Raw genomic sequence first — 18022 nt, 5'->3', positions numbered from 1 at the left:
CGGGCTGGGCTTAGTGAGAAATTACACCGCTTTGAGACGCCACTGGGATCGATCCCTCGGGATGAATGCAGAGGACAATAGTCATCTCTGGCGAACTCCGCTTCTCGAAGCCAACGGCGGCGTCTACATGCGCTGTGAAGATAATGAGAGCCCAAACCGGGAACCTATGTTTCCCAGAGGCCGTGAAACGTCTTTTGGGTCATTTCTGTGCTCCCACAGACGTTTTCCTCCCCGAACAAGGGCAGACTTGCTGGTACGGGACAAGAAGTGGCCTCTACCAGCCGAAGATCTGTCATTCAAAACTTTGCTGCCACTCTGCTAGGCTTGTACTGCTCTTGAGTATTTGGCTCCCACTTGTCCAGGACTGTATTTCCCCAAATACCCTGTATCCGAGCTGTCACAACATTAGCTGAACGGGGACCAGCTGCACTTCCCGGAAGTTTGTGGGGTCACGTCGTCGCTCGGACACTGACTACCACGGTGATGTGCATTACATGTCCTCGAAGGACGCAGGATTATCGGACTCAAGTGAAGGTTTTGAGTATAAAAACCCTCAATCTTGGGAAAAAACACTCCTCTGACCCTCTTCTGTCCTTGAGACCTTGCCCAGCCCACCCACACGGGCGCTGGATAGATGTATCAAGACCAGGGCATTCTACTCTGGGTATTAATTTGGGTTGTTGCCTTTATTTTCTTTTTTAATTAAATTCATTTTACCTGTTTTTTAAAAATTATAAATAGCATGAAAGAATTTTCTCATGCTTTTTATGAAATTCTTTGCCTTTTCTCCTGCTTGGAATTGTTGAGGAGATTGAATCTGTTAAGTGGCATCTTCCCGTCCTGAGAAAAATTTCCTTCTCCATATATTGGGCTCTTCTCCATTCTTTCTCCTCTTCTTGTGAATTCCAGTTAGTTGTTAGGTAGATTTTTCCACTCTATTTTCCTCTAATTTCCATCTTTCTGTCTCTGTATTGCAGTCTGAATGATTTATTATTCATCTAACATTTATAATTTCCTTTCCAGTGGATTCTTTTGTTTTCAATTTTTCAAAAATTTTTGTAATATGGTAGGCACAGTTGATTCATGATATGATAATACCAATATTGAAGATCTTATGCGTGCTAAGTCGCTTCAGTCGTGTCTGACTCTTTGCACCCCTGTGGACTGTAGCTCACCAGGCTCCTCTGTCCATGGGATTCTCCAGGCAAGAATAGTGGGGTGGGTTGCCATGCCTTCCTCCAGGGGATCTTCCTGACCCAGGGATCAAACCTGCATCTCTATGTCTCCTGGCAGGTGCATTCTTTACCACTAGCACCACCTAGGAAATCTGAAGATCTTATGACTCTTTGTAAATTTTTGAATTTCTTTACTCAGTTTGTGCTGATTCCTTTTTTGGTTGGTTACCTTTGTGTGCTGCTCAGTCCCTGAAAAGAGATTTTACTGGTCTCCCCAATATCCTTGGATGAAAGTGCCTCTTTTTTCTACGGATTATATAATTTGATGTTCAGACAAGATCTGGGATTACTACCACTCTGGAAACACTTTAAGACATAAAGTCTCTACTCAGTCCTTTCAGAAAATCTTACATAGGAATTCTTCATTGTTGCTGGTTTTCGTTAGGAACTTTTTGGAAGAATTGTGAAGACTTCTCATTATGGGTCCTCAGATATTTGAGACATAAATTAAGTTCAGGGGGAAGAAGGGTTAACATTAAAGAACTAGATGTGATTAGGGAGCAGAGGTGAGAAGAACTGTCTATGTAGGGCTAGTCCTTCTGTTTCTATAGCAATTTATGACCAGTACTTAAAAGAACAAATTACTTCAAAGCTAAACTGCTAAAGTGTGAATGCTACATGATTTGATTTTTTGACAGAAAGGATAGAGGCACTCTGATGAGTAGAGACTAAGGAGGAGAAATTCAGGGGCAGATGGATGAGGATTTAGGCATAGGTAAACTAGTTTTAAACAAATATGCCAGTCACTTGAGAAAGAAAATGGGGCTGTGAGAGATCAATAAGGAAACAGGAAAACTCTTCACATGCCATACTGAACCCATTCCCTTCTACTAACCCTAAGTTGCCTTCATTCCCTTTTATATTAGGCAATATTTACAATAAATGATTTTGCTATTGGAATTTATCTATTTAAGGGCGCATTTTAGAATATGAACTGGGAGAAGAAAAAGTTCTGCTCCCTTCCATTTTTCTTGCTCACAAAGATACACATGTTATTTCAGTGCTCACATTTGTGCACCATTAAGCCTTTAAACGGTGGCTCAGCTTGTAAAGAATCTGCCTGCAGTGTGAAGACCTGGGTTCCATCCCTGGGTTGGGAATATCCCTTGGAAAAGGGAATGCCTACACACTCTAGTATTCTGGCCTGGAGAATTCCATGGACTGTATATCCATGGGGTCGCAAAGAGTCAAACATGACTGAGCAACTTTCACTTTCAAGCCTTTAAACAGGCTTCCCAGATGGCACTCAGTGGTTAAAGAACCCTCCTGCCAATGCAGGAGACACAAGAGTTGTGGTTTTGATTACTGAGTCAGGAAGATCCCCGGGAGGACAGCATGGCAACCCACTCCAATGCTCTGCCTGCTTGGAGAACCCCATGGACAGAGGAGTTTGGAGGGCTACAGTCCATGGAGTCACAAAGAGTCGGACACAACCGAAACGACTTAGTGCATGCATACCAGCCTTTAAATAAAGATTTTTGCCTAGAGGTTCCTCCTCATGACCTCACTGCTTTTCTATCTTGTCTTCTAGATTCTTGCTCTATGTTCACCTTCTCAAACGGGTCATTCCTCCCAGTCTTTCTACAGTGCCATCTAGTCCCTTTATATACCATGCTGTTTTCATTATTCACCCAACACTCACTAGTTTTTGTTACTTGTGGTAATTTACCACAGTTCGTTTATTATTTGATGGCAAGCACTTGACTGAAACTTACTGAAACAAAGTGTAGATCTCTTTTCAACACTGCATTTCCAACATGAAGATCCATGCTGGAGTACTGAAGGTACTTTATAAGGAAGGAAAGAAGGGAAAAAAGAAAGAAAGAAAAAGATAGGAAAACATCTTATATGCTTTATCATTTTCCACTCTACCCAATCTTCCCATCCTCCCTACTCTAAACTGCTTTTAAGCTTCTGTAGATTTGTCTATTCTGGGAACTTCATATAACTGCAATAATTTATTTTCCATTTCTTCCCATACGTTGATCCTTTTTACCAGTTTTATCCTCCCTCCCCACGGTGCCTTCTCCTCTGGTAACTACTACTATGTTCTCTAAGTATCTATGTATTTGTTTTTGGTTTTTGTTAGTATTTTTTAATTCCACATATGAATGAAGTCATACAATATTTGTCTTTTCTCTGTCTGACACATTTCACTTAGCATAATACCCCCAGGGTCCATCCATGTTGTTCCAAATGAGAAGATCTTATCTTCTTTATGGCTGAGTAGTATTAGTATACCATTATGTGTGTGTGTATCTTACATCTTCTTTATCCATTCATCCTTTTATAAGTACTTAGACTGTTTCCATGTCTTGGCTATTGTAAATAATGCTGCAATGAACATGGGGGTTCATATATTTCTCTGAATAGTGTTCTCACATTCTTTAGATAAATATCAATAAGTGAGATAGATGAATCATACAGTAGTACTCTAGCTAACAAAAGAGTTTAAAATGCAGTACTTGCATGCAATCTCAAAAATGACAGAATGCTCTCAGTTGGTTTCCAAGGCAAATCATTCAACATCACGTAATCCAAGTCTATGCCCCAACCACTCATGCCAAAGAAGCTGAAGTTGAACTGTTCTATGAAGACTTATAAGACCTTCTTGAACTAACACCAAAAAAAAAGGATGTCCTTTTCATCACAGGGGACTGGAACACAAAAGTTTGAAGGTGAGGAATAGAGTAACAGGCAAGTTTGGTCTTGGAGTATAAAATAAAGCAGGGTAAAGGCTAACATAGCTTTGCCAAGAGAATGCACTAGTCGCAGCAAACACCCTCTTCCAACAACACAAGAGATGACTCTACACATGGACATCACCAGATGGTCAATACTGAAATCAGATTGATTATATTCTTTGCAGCAGAAGATGGAGAAGCTCTATACAATCAGCAAAAACAAGACAGGGGCTGAGTGTGACTCAGATCATGATATCCTTATTACTAAGTTCAGACTTAAATTCAAGAAAGTAGAGAAAACCACTAGGCCATTCAGGTACAACCTAAATCAAATCCCTTACAAGTATGCAGTGGAAGTGACAAATAGATTCAAGGGTAAGCAGAGTGCCTGAAGAGCTATGGAAAGAGGTTTGTAACACTGTATGGAGGCAGTGATCAAAATCATCCCCAATAAAAAGAAATGCAAAAGGTAAGATGGCTGTCTGAGGAGGCCTTAGAAATAGCTGAGAAAAGAAGAGAAGCAAAAGGCAAAGGCGAAAATGGAAGATATACCCATCTGAATCAGTCAGTTCAGACCCTCAGTTGTGTCTGACTCTTTGTGACCCCATGGACTGCAGCACACCAGGCCTCCCTGTCCATCACCAACTCCCAGAGCTTGCTCAAACTCATGTCCATTGAGTCAGTGATGCCATCCAATCATCTCATCCTCTGTTGTCCCCTTCTCCTCCTGCCTTCAATCTTTCCCAGCATCAGGGTCTTTTTCAATGAGTCAGTTCTTCACATCAGGTGGCCAAAATGTTAGAGCTTCAGCTTCAGCATCAGTCCTTCCAATGAATATTAAGGACTGATTTCCTTTAAGATTGACTGGTTGGATCTCCTTGTAGTGCAAGGGACTCTCAAGAGTTTTCTCCAACACCACAGTTCAAAAGCATCAATTCTTCAGCGCTCAGCTTTCTTTATAGTACAACTCTCACATCCATCATGACTACTGGAAAAAACCAAAGCTTTGACTAGATGAACCTTTGTCAGCAAAGTAATGTCTCTGCATTTTAATATGCCATCTAGGTTGGTTATAGCTTTTCTTCCAAGGAGCAAGCATCTTTAAATTTCATGGCTGCAGTCACCATCTGCAGTGATTTTGGAGCCCAAGAAAATAAATCCTGTCACTGTTTCCATTTCCCCATCTATTTGCTATGAAGTGATGGGACCAGACGGAGAAGGCAATGGCACCCCACTCCAGTACTCTTGCCTGGAAAATGCCATGGATGGAGGAGCCTGGTAGGCTGCGGTCCATGGGGTTGCTAAGAGTTGGACACGACTGAGCGACTTCACTTTCACTTCTCACTTTCACACATTGGAAAAGGAAATGGCAATCAACTCCAGTGTTCTTGCCTGGAGAATCCCAGGGATGGGGGAGCCTGGTGGGCTGCCATCTATGGGATTACACAGAGTCGGACACGACTGAAGTGACTTAGCAGCAGCAGATGGGACCAGATGCCATGATCTTAGTTTTTTGAATGTTGAGTTTTAAACCAGTTTTTTCACTCTCCTCTTTCACTTTCATCAAGAGATTCTTTAATTCCTCTTCACTTTCTACCATAAGTGTGGTGTCATCTGCATATCTGAGGTTATTGATATTTCTACCAGCAACCTTGATTCCAGCTTGTGCTTCATCCAACCCGGCATTTCTCATAATGTACTCTGCATATAAGTTAAATAAACAGGGTCACAATATACAGCCTTGACATACTCCTTTACCGATTTTGAAGCAGTCCATTGTTTCATGTCCGGTTCTAATGGTTTCTTTTTGACCTGCATATAGTTTTCTCAGGAGGCAGGTAAGGAGATCTGGTATTCTCACTTCTTTAAGCATTTTCCACAGTTTGTTGTGATCCACACAGTCAAAGGCTTTAGCATAATCAATGAAGCAGAAATGTCTAATTCTTTGTGACTCCGTGAACTGTAGTCCACCAGGCTCTTCTGTCCTTGGAATTCTCCAGACAAGGATGTTAGAGTGGGTGGCCATTTCCTTCTCCAGGGGATCTTCTTAACCTAGGGATCAAACCCAGGCCGCCTGCATTGCAGGCAGATTCTTTACCATCTTAGCCACCAGAGGATGGGTGGGCACCCATCTGAATGCAGAGTTCCAAAGAATAGTAAGGAGAGATAAGAAAGGCTTCCTAAGTGAACAATGCAAAGAAATAGAGGAAAACAATAGAATGGGAAAGGCTAGAGATCTCTTCAAGAAAATTAGAGATACCAAGGGAACATTTCATGCAAAAATGGGCACAATAAAGGACAGAAACAGCATGGACCTACCAGAGGCAGAAGATATTAAGAAGATGTGGCAAGAATACACAGAAGAACTGTACAAAAAAGATCTTCATGACCTGGATAACCACAATGGTATGATCACTCATCTAGAGACAGACATCCTGGAGTGTGAAGTCAAGTGGGCCTTAGGAAGCATCACTATAAACAAAGCTAGTGGAAGTAATGGAATTCCAATTGAGCTATTTCAAATCCTAAAAGATGATGCTGTTAAAGTGCTGCACTCAATGTGCTTAGTCACTCAGTTTTGTTTGACTCTTTGCAACCCCATGGACTGTAGCCCACCAGGCTCCTCTGTCCTTGGTGATTCTCCAGGCAAAATACTTGAGTGGGTTGCCATGCCTTCCTCCAGGGGATCTTCCCAGCCCGGGGATCAAACCCAGGTATCTCACATTGCAGGCAAATTCTTTACCGTCTGAGCCACCAGGGAAGCCCAAGAATACTGGAGTGGGTAGCCTATCCCTTCTCCAGGGGATCTTCCTGACCCAAGAATCAAATTGGTGTCTCTTGCATTGCAGGTGGATTGTTTACAAGCTGAGATACCGGGAAAGCCCCTGATCATGCATAACTCATTCATTTCAGTAGTTTTTCATTTTTCATACCTTCTTTTTTTCAATATGCCAGCAAAGTTGGAAAAGTCAGCAGTGGTCACGGCTTCCCAGGTGGCTTTCCAGGTGACGCTAGTGGTAAACAACCAGTCTCCCAATGCAGGAGACATAAGAGTAACAGGTTTGATCCAGAAGTCAGAAAGATACCCTTGAGAAGGAAATGGCAACCCACTCCAGTGTTTGTCACTGGAGAATCCAATTAACAGAGGTCCGTGGTGGGCTACAGTCCATGGGGTCGCAATGGTTGGACACTACTGAAGTGACTTAACACGCACCCATGCAGGGGTCACAGGACTGAAAAAGGTCAGTTTTCATTCCAATCCCAAAGAAGGGCAATGCCAAAAAATGTTCAAAGTATCATTCAGTTGTACTCATTTCACGTACTAGCAAGGTAATTCACAAAATCCTTCAAGCTAGGCTTCAACAGTGTGTGAACCGAGAACTTTCAGATTTACAAGCTGGATTTAGAAAAGGCAGAGGAAACAGAGATCAAATTGCCAACATCCATTGCATCATAGAAAGCAAGGGGATTTCATAAAAACATCTACTTCTGCTTCATTGCCTACACTAAAGCCTTTGACTGTGTGGATGACAGCAAACCATGGAAAATTTGAAAAAAATTCTTAAAACCAGACCACTTTACCTTGCTCCTGAGAAACCTGTATGCAGGTCAAGAGGCAACAGTTAGAACCAGACATGGGACAATGGACAGGCTCAAAAATGGGAAAGGAGAACGTCAAGGCTGCATATTGTCACCCTGCTTATTTACTTTATATGCAGAGTACATCATGAGAAACACTGGGCTGGATGAAGCACAGCTGGAATTGAGATTGCCAGGAGAAATATCAATTACCTCAGATATGCAGATGACATCACCTTAATGGCAGAAAGTGAAGAGGAACTAAAGAGCCTCTTGATGAAAGTGAAAGAGGAGAGTGAAAAAATTGGCCTTAAAACTCAACATTAAAAAAACTAAATCATGGCATCTGGTCCCACCACTTCAGATGCAAATAGATGGGGAAATGGAAACAGTGACAGACTTTATTTTCTTGGGCTCCAAAACCACTGTGGATTGTGACTGTAGCCATGAAATTTGGAAGAACAGCTATGACAAACCTAGACAGTGTATTAAAAAGTAGGACATTACTTTGCCTACAAAGGTGCATATAGTCAAAGCTATGTTTTTTTTCTGGAAGTCATCTATAGATGTGAGAGTTGGACGATAAAGAAAGCTGAGCACGAAAGTATTGATGATTTCGACCTGCAGTGTTGGGGACAACTCTTGAGAGTCCCTTGGATTGCAAGGAAATCAAACCAGTCAATCTTAAAGGAAATCAACCCTGAATACTCATTGGAAGGACTGATGCTGAATCTGAAGTTCCTATACTTTGGCCACCTGATGCAAAGAACTGACTCATTGGAAAAGACCCTGATGCTGGGAAAGATTGAGGTCATGAGGAGAAAGGCACAACAGAGGATGAGATGGTTAGATGGCATCACTGATTCAATGGACATGAGTCTGAATAAACTCTGGGAGATGGTGAAGGACAGGGAAGACTGCACTGCAGTCCATGGGTTCGCAAACAGTCAGACAGGACTGAGTGACTGAACAACAGCAGCAATTAATTTATTCTGAGGACTGTCCATGCTGTTTTCTATAGTTGCTGCAGCAATTTAAATTCCTACAAAATGTGCTAAAGTGTGCCCCCTTTTCCACATCCTCACCAATACTTGTCATTTCTTGTGTTTCTGGTAATAGTCATTCTAACAGGTATGAGGTGATATCTCATTGTGGTTTTGACTTGCATTTCCCTAGTGATTAGTGATGCTTAACATCTTTTTACGTGCCTGTTGGCCATCTGTATGCCATCTGTGGAAAAATGTCTAATCAACTCCTCTGCCCAGTTTTTGAGTTGTTCTGGGCATTTTGTTGTTTTTGAATTATTTGAGTTATTTGTATATTTTGGATATTAGCCTCTTATTGGATATATCATTTGCAAGTATCTTCTCCCATTCAGTAGATTGTCTTATAGTTTTATTTATGGTTTCTTTTCTGCGAGAATGCTTTTTAGTTTGATGTAGTCCCAGTTGTTTACTTTTTTGCTTTTATTTTCCTTGCCTGAGGAAACATACAAAAAATATTGCTAAGACCAACTGTAAAAAAAGCATACTGCTTATGTTTCATTTTAGAAGTTTTATGGTTTCAGTCTTTAATCCATTTTGAATTTATTTTTCATATGTTGTGAGAAAGTAGACCAGTTTGATTCTTTTGCATGGTAGCTGTCCAATTTTCCTAACACCACTTATTGAAGAGTCTATCTTTTCCCTATTGTATATTCCTGCTTCTGTCATTCATTAATTCACTTATAAGTGTGGGTTCATTTCCAGGCTCTCTATCACGTTTCACTGATCTCTGTTTCTGTTTTTGTGCCGGGATCATACTGTTTAGATTACTGCAGTTTTGTAGTATAGTTGGAAATCAGGAAGTTTGATACCTTCAGCTTCTGTCTTCTTAAGATTGTTTTGGCTATTTGAGTTCTTTTGTGTTTCCATACAAATTTTAGAATATTTTCTAGTTCTGTGAAAAATACCATTGGTATTTTGATAGGATTGTATTATATCTGTATATTGCCTTGGGTAGTATGGAGATTTTAACTATCTTATATCTTCAAATCCATTAGCACAATATATCTTTCCATCTGCATTTCTGAATTTCTTTCATCAGTGTCTTATTGTTTTCTGAGTACATGTATTTTACCTCCTTGGCTATATTTATTTCCTTGTATTTTATTCTTTTTATGTGATTGTGAATGGCATTGTTTTTTAAATTTCTCTTTTTGATAGTACATTATTAACATATAGAAGCACAGCAGTTTTTATATATATTAATTTTGTATCCTACAAGTTTACCAAATTAACTGAGAAGTCCTAGTATTATTTTGGTGGAATATTTAGGATTTTCTCTGTATAGTATTGTGTCTACAGTTACAATTTTACTTCTTTGTTTTCAATTTGGATGCCTTTTATTTATTTTTCTTGTCTGATTGTTATGTCTAGATCTTCCAATACTGTGTTGAATAAAAGTAGTGAGAGTGGGTATCCTTGTCTTGTTCCAGGTTTTAGAGGAAGCACTTTCAGAGTTTCACTATTGAATATGATGTTAGCTGTGGATTTTTCATATGTGGCCTTTATTATGTTGAGATATGTTTACTCTATATCCACTTTGTTGAGAGCTTTTATCAGAAATTTATGTTGAATTTTGTCAAAAAATTTTTTCTGCATCTATTGAAATGATCGTGTGGTTTTTATTCTTTGGTTTGCTAATGTGTTGTATCATATTGATTGATCTGTGGATATTGAATCATCCTTGCATTCCTAGGATAAATCCCAGTGATCATGGTGTATGATCCTTTAATATAGTATTGGATTCCATTTGCTAATATTTTGTTGAGGATTTTGCTTGTGCGTTCATCAGTGATATTTGCTTGTAATTTTCTCTCTCTCTCTCTTTTTTTTTTTTTTTTGGGTGATATCTTCATCTAGTTTTGGTATCAGGATGATGCTGGTGTAACAGAGTGAATTTGGGGGTGTTCCTCCCTCTGAATTTTTTTGGGATAGTTTAAGAAGGATAGGTATTAATTATCTTCTAAATGTTTGGTATAATTCAACTGTGACCTAAACTTCTGTTTGTTGAGAGCTGTTTTATTACTGATTGTGTCTCATTACTTGTAATTGGTTTCTTCCTGATTCAATCTTGGGAAATTGTAGATTTGTAAGGATATGTCAATTTCTTCTGGGTTGCCCACTTTATTGGCATATAATTTAAATTTTAGTATCTAAATATAGAAATGTATATACATGTAGTAAACTCTTATGACCCTTTGTATTGCTGTGGTATCATTTGCAATTTCTCATTTTCACTTTTGATTTTATTTATTTGTGCCCTCTGTTATTTTTTTTATGAGACTGGCTAACAGTTTACCATTTTTTGCTACCTTTTCAAGGAATCAACTCTTAGTTACAATGATCTGTTCTATTGTGGGTTTTTTAAAGTCTCTACTTCATTTATTTCTGCTCTGAGATGTATGATTTCTTTCCTTCTTTAACTCTGTGTTTTGTTTGTTTTTCTTTTTCTAATTCCACCAGATGTAAGGTTAGGCTGTTTATTTGAGATCCTCTTATTTCCTGATATAAGTTTGTATCATTATAAACTTCCCTCTTGGAACTCCATTTGTTGTGTCTCAAAGATTTTGGATTATTGTATTTTCATTTTCCTTGTTTCCGGTATTACTTTAATTTCCTCCTTGATTCTTCAGTGACACATTGGTTATTTAGTAGCATACTTTTTAGTGTTCATTTGTTTGTGTTTTTTTTTTTTTTTCTAGTTACAGTTGATTTCTTTCAGTTGATCCTTTTTGGACCCTCTATGCTACCTGGACCTGGATGTCTGTTTCCTCTCCCATGGTAGGGAAGTTTTTGGCTATGATATCTTCACATATGTGCTCTGCCACTTTCTCTCTTTCTTTTCCATCTGGGACTCCTCTAATGAGAACGTTAGTATGCTTGATGTTCAAGAGGTCTCTTAAACTGTCCTCATTTCTTTTTATTCTTGTTTCATTTCCTGTTCAGCATCACTGATTTCCACTATTCTGTCTTCCAGCTCATTGATCTATTCCTCTATATATTTAATCTACGGTTTACTCCTTCCAGTGTATTTTTTAAATATTTATTTGGTCATGTTAGGTCTTAGTTATGGCATGTAGAATCTAGTCCCTGACCAGGGATTGAACTTGGACCAACTTCATTGGGAGCACAGAGTCTTAGCCCTTGAACCACTAGGGAAGTTCCAATTCCTTCTAGTATATTTTCAATATCAGTTATTGTATTTTTTCATCTCTGCTTGGTTCTTATTTATATTTAACTTTTTTGGTGATTTAGTTGCTAAGTCGTGTCCAAGTCTTGTGACCCCCATGGGCTGTAGTCTCCCAGGTTCCACTGCCCATGGGATTCCCCAGGCAAGAATACTGGAGTGAGTTGCCATTTCCTTCTCAAGGGGATCTTCCTGACCCAGGAATAGAACCCAGGTCTCCTGTATTGCAGGCAGACTCTTTACTGACTGAGTTACAAGGGAAGCCCTTAACTTTGTTAAAACCACCTAACTTCTCACTCTGTTCATCCAACCTTCCCCCCAGTTCTTTTAACATGTTTACCACCATTACTTTGAACTCTCTATCGACTAGATTGCCTAGCTCTACTTCAGTAATTTCTTCTAGGGTTTTATCTTCTACCTTCTGTCATTTTGCTGTTTGTTTTCTACATAACTTAAAGAAAACAAAGATGTAATTATCCATAATTTCCTGCATTACTGTATTCCTTTGTATTTTGTCAATTTTTTTTTGTAGTGAAACATCTACATTCTTGGGCTCCCCTGGTGGCTCAGATGGTAAAGAATCTGCCCACAATGCAGGAGACCTGGATTTGACCCTTGGGTTGGGAAGATGCCCTGGAGGAAGGCATAGCAACCCACTCCAGTATTCTTGCCTGGACTCATTTTTTGTTGTATATATTTTCTAGCTGTTTTTTTGTTGTTACTATGGGGTTATATTTAACATACTAAAGTCATTACATTCTAATTTGAATTTATCCAGCTTAACCAGTAACATACAAGACTCTTCTCCTTTAAAACTTCATCCCATATCTGGTATTTGGTATCACAAGATTACATCTTTATACATTGTGTGACTAAAAATATAAACTAATAACTCTTTAAAGTACACTGTATCTTAAGATATGTAGAATACAAAATGCAGAGTTACAGACCAAAGTTACAATAGTACTAGTTTTAGACAAAAAATTTAAAAAATGATGTAGAAAACAAAAAATGGAGTTAGAAACTGCTGTTACAGTAATACTAGACTTTATAATTTCCCATGTATTTACCTTTATTGCGATCTTTATTTTTTTCAAGTGGCTTCAAGTTACTGTCTAATTTCCCTTTATTTCACCTGCAGGATTGCCTTGAATATTTCTCACAGGACAGGTCTAGTAACAGGCTCCCACAGTTTTGACTTATGTAGGAATGTCTTATTTCCTTGCTCACTTTCGAAGGAACATTTTGCTGAATAGAGGACTCTTGGTTGATGGTGTGGGAGTATTGTTAGTTTGTTTTGTTTTGGTACTTTAATGTATCGGTCCACTGTCTTCTGGCCCTCAAAATTTGTAAAGAGAAATAGGCTGATTATACTATGGTTGATCCCTCGGATGGGATAAGTTAAAATTCCCTCTTTTGTCTTTGACTTTCACAAGTTTTATTATATACTGTATATTGTAATGGGTCTCCTTCCCTTCAACTTACTTGGAGTTTGTTGAACTGGGATATTTATATTTATGTCTTTCATCAAATAAGGGAATATTTCAGCCACTGTTTCTTCAGATATTCTCTGTACTCCTTTCTGTCTCTTTTTCTGGGAATCTCACAATGTATGTTAGTCTTCTTTGTGGTATCTGACAGTTCTCTTTGACTCTTTTTTTTCCTCATAGTTTTGTTGTTGTTGTTGAACTCTGGACATTTAAAATCTCATAATCTGGAAATACTTGAATCATACTCTCCCCTTTTGCCAGGGCTTGCTGTTTTTGCTTATTTTATTTTGATTCTTTAGGCTATATCTGTGGATAGAATCACCTGAGGTTTTAAACTTTCAGTCTTCTCAGATCTTTACTGGACTGCACCTTTCCCTCATCACATACAGTCACTGACTAATTTTTCCCAAACATGCAAGCTGGTTTTCACTGTCCTAATCCTTGATTTCTAGCTCCCAAAATGGGAAAGTGAGAAACATAAGGAGAATGAGACCGGGAGCTGACTGACTCAGATCATGAACTCCTTATTGTCAAATTCAGACTTAAATTGAAAAAAGTAGGGAAAACCACTAGACTATTCAGGTATGACCTAAGTCAACTCCCTGATGATTATACAGTGGAAGTGAGAAATAGACTTAAGGGACTACATCTGGTAGACAGAATGCCTGATGAACTATGGATGGAGATTCACGACATTGTATAGGAGACAGGGATCAAGACCATCCCCAAGAAAAAGAAATGCAAAAAAGCAAAATGACTGTCTGAGGAGGGCTTACAAATAGCTGTGAAAAGAAGAGAAGTGAAAAGCAAAGGAAAGATATACCCATTTGAATGCAGAGTTCCAAAGAATAGCAAGGAGAGATAAGAAAGCCTTCCTCAGTGATAAGTACAAAGAAATAGAGGAAAACAATAGAATGGGAAAGACTAAAGATCTCTTCAAGAAAATTAGAGATAACAAGGGAACATTTCATACAAAGATGGACTCAATAAAGGACAGAAATGGTATGGACCTAATAGTAGCAGAAGATATTAAGAAGAGGTGGCAAAAATACACAGCAGAACTATACAAAAAAGATCTTCATGACCCAGATAATCACAATGGTGTGATCACTCACCTAGAGACAGACATCCTGGAATGTGAAGTCAAGTGGGCCTTAGGAAGTATCACTATAAACAAAGCTAGCGGAAGTGATGGAATTCCAGTTGAGCTATTTCAAATCCTGAAAGATGATGCTGTGAAAGTGCTGCACTCAGTATGCCAACAAATTTGGAAAACTCAGCAGTGGCCACAGCACTGGAAAAGGTCAATTTTCATTCCAATCCCAAAGAAAGGCAATTATAAAGAATGCTCAACCTACCACACAATTGTACTCATCTCACACGCTAGTAAAGTAAAGCTCAAAATTCTCCAAGCCAGGCTTCAACAGTGCATGAACCGTGAGCTTCCAGATGTTCAAGCTGGTTTTAGAAAAGGCAGAGGAACCAGAGATCAAATTGCCAACATCTGTTCGATCATCAAAAAAGCAAGAGAGTTTCAGAAAAACATGTATTTCTGCTTTACTGACTATGCCAAAGCCTTGGACTGTGTGGATAACAACAAACTGTGGAAAATTCTGAACGAGATGGGAATACCAGACCACCTGACCTGCTTCTTGAGAAATCTGTATGCATGTCAGGAAGCAACAGTTAGAACTGGACATGGAACAACAGACTGGTTCCAAATAGGAAAAGGAGTACGTTAAGGCTGTATATTGTCACCCTGCTTATTTAACTTATATGTAGAGTACATCACGAGGAATGCTGGGCTGGATGAAGCACATGCTGGAATCAAGATTGCTGGGAGAAATATCAATAACCTCAGATATGCAGATGACACCACCCTTATGGCAGAAAGTAAAGAAGAACTAAAGAGCCTCTTGATGAAGGTGAAAGAGGAGAGTGAAAAAGTTGGCTTAAAGCTCAACATTCAGAAAACAATTATCATGGCATCTGGTCCCATCACTTTATGGCAAATGGATGGGGAAACAGTGGAAACAGTGTCTGACTTTATTTTTCTGGGCTCCAAAATCACTTCAGATGGTGACTGCAGCAGCCATGAAATTAAAAGATGCTTACTCTTTGGAAGAAAAGTTATGACCAACCTAGACAGCATATTAAAAAGCAGAGACATTACTTTGCCAATAAAGGTCTGTCTAGTCAAGGCTATGGTTTTTTCAGTAGTCATATATGAATGTGAGAGTTGGACTATAAAGAAAGCTGAGGGCCGAAGAATTGATGCTTTTGAACTCTGGTGTTGGAGAAGACTCTTGAGAGTCCCTTGGACTGCAAGGAGATCCAACCAGTCCATCCTAAAGGAACTCAGTCCTGAGTATTCATTGGAAGGACTGATTTTGAAGCTGAAACTTCAATACTTTGGCCACCTGATGTGAAGAACTGACTCATTGGAAAAGACCCTGATGCTGGGAAAGATTCAAGGTGGGAGGAGAAGGGGAAGACAGAGGATGAGATGGTTGGATGGCATCACCAACTTGATGGACGTGAGTTTGAGCAAGCTCTGGGAGTTGGTGATGGACAGGGAAGCCTGGTGTGCTGCAGTCCATGGGATCACAAAGAGTCAGACACAACAGAGCTACTGAACTGAACTGAACTGAACTGAAGGAGGAGAAAATGATTCTTTACATCCTCCCAGAAGTCACATCAGCAAGAGTGGGAGGGTATCAACAATCAATGGAGGTGTATTAACAATGGTAACACGCTTCAGCTTGTTCCAGGAATACATGTGCAGCTGCCTGTCACCAGCCTGGAGGTGGTGGATTGGTAGCTGCTACTGTGTGAGGGCTGAAATTGACTTACATTAACCACAGTTTACTGCTGAAGTTTTCTTGTGGAATTTGCAAACCTTCAGTAGACTACAAGGTTCCAAATAGTTACATCAGACAGATTCTGCTAAAATTGTTGACTACATGGGCAGGCAGCTAGAATCCTGGTGCTTCCTACTCCATGTACACCTACATAAGCTCTTTTTAAAAGCAGCATCATTAATTCATATTTTTTACTTGAAAAATTATTTCCCTTCACTCCTTGACTCAGCGTTTGTTCTACTACCTTTTTGACACCTTCACCTATTCCTCTTTTTCCTATTTTGTCTACCATATTTTACATAATATTTAATTTCATAATTTTTTTTCATTTTTCCTGCCTGCTGTTATCAAATAGAATGTAAATATCATGAGGGTAGGTTTCTTTATGTCTTTTCTTTCCTTTGTCTCCCATATATGGATGATATTACCAAAAAATACATTATTTAGTCACTGAACATTTGTTAGAGCACTGAATAAGCATAACAGTCCCCTCCCTTCATTTTCACTGTTCTAGAAAATCTTTCCAAATGTCCTGTTTACCACTTTCTTCTAGTGGGTTTTGCCTCAATGTATTAAGAATGAAAAATGGCAAATGATTTGAAGAGAAATCCTCAGGTGTGGCAAGATTTGAAGCATAGCACATGCTACCTCTCATACTATTAATCCTTATGCTTTTGTTTCTTATGTTCAAAGTTTCTTAAAATGTTAACTTTTTCCACTTGTCACAGTGTGCTTTCACAGAGGGTATTTCTGCCACCATCTTTGAATAAATACTTAACTATCATTAATGACTTTCAGAAATTTAAATAATTTACAGGTGTGTTTTGGCAATTTTCTCTGTGCAGATATTACTGTTTCTGAAATTACAGGTGAAGTGATAATCACTTCTTAATAAGGAATTGAGATACGGGAGACACAAATATTTGTCTCAGGTTTCAGAGACCCCTTTGGCATACTTGCAGGGGTTGTGATAGCTTCTTTCCTGGCAGGAAATGGCATTTTGTAAGTGGCTTCACTTTCCAGATTCCTAAAAGAAATTTAATATGTTTTCGAACCTGGATAGAAGGCAGGAGGAGAAGGGGATGGCAGAGGATGAAATGGGCAGGAGGAGAAGGGGACGACAGAGGATGAGGTGGCTGCCTGGCATCACTGACTCAATGGACATGAGTTTGAGCAAGCTCTGGGAGATGGTGAGGGACAGGCAAGGCTGGCATGCTGCAGTCCATGGGGTCACAAAGCATTGGACTGAGCAGCAACAAAAGATTTGGATAACAAAGCAGCAACTGGGTAAACCAATGTTGCCAGCTGGGTTGGACACATTACTGTTTATACCAACAGGACAGGCAACCAGAGGCAACCAAAAGCAGAGTGCCACCCATGTTCACCAGCTTCAGGGCCTCTGAAAGTCCTCTCCCCTTCATCTTTCTGTCCCTGCTGGAGTCTTTTCTTTCTTATCCCTAACAAAGCGTTCTGAAATTTACAAAATTGCCAAATAAAAATTGTCACTAGCTATGGGTCTCTCAAAGAATAGGTCACACAGCCACTGTAGCTGCTGACTTTCATCACATCTTGAAAGGAGTTCAGGGCAGAGATCAGGGATGAGGCACGCTCTGGGAAAAACTGGCAGAACAGGCTTTCAGATAGATTGACATTTTCTTTTTTGTAATGTTTAGCTTTATTTATTTGCCTGTGCTGGGGCTTAGTTGGGGGCATGCGGGATCTTCAGTCTTAGTTGTGACATGTGCTGTGCTGTGCTTGGTCGCTCAATCGTGTCCGACTTTTCGCGATCCCGTGGGTCTCTTCTGTCCATGGGGAGTCTCCAGGCAAGAATAGTGGAGTGGGTTGCCATGACCTCCTCCGGGGGATCTTACTGACCCAGAGATTGAACCCGCATCTCCTGCATTGCAGTCGGGAAGATCCGCTGGAGAAGGGATAGGCTACCC

At 39.6% G+C, this 18022-nt stretch overlaps 1 protein-coding gene across 1 annotated transcript in view; it reads left to right on the top strand.

Moving 5' to 3' along the window:
* The first annotated feature begins 61 nt into the window (after positions 1 to 61).
* The window catches only part of LOC133055062 (uncharacterized), a 38058-nt gene continuing 20097 nt past the window's right edge, over positions 62 to 18022 (top strand). Inside the window, exon 1 of the mRNA XM_061140536.1 lies at positions 62 to 253. Coding sequence (XP_060996519.1) covers positions 62 to 253 — 192 coding nt within the window. The remainder of the gene's footprint in view (positions 254 to 18022) is intronic.

This window comes from Dama dama, chromosome 4 (assembly GCF_033118175.1).
Source record: "Dama dama isolate Ldn47 chromosome 4, ASM3311817v1, whole genome shotgun sequence".
In the NCBI taxonomy this organism is placed as follows: domain Eukaryota; kingdom Metazoa; phylum Chordata; class Mammalia; order Artiodactyla; family Cervidae; genus Dama; species Dama dama.
The sequence above is the reverse complement of the archived record's forward strand: the minus strand, read 5'-3'. Positions and strand labels throughout refer to the sequence as shown.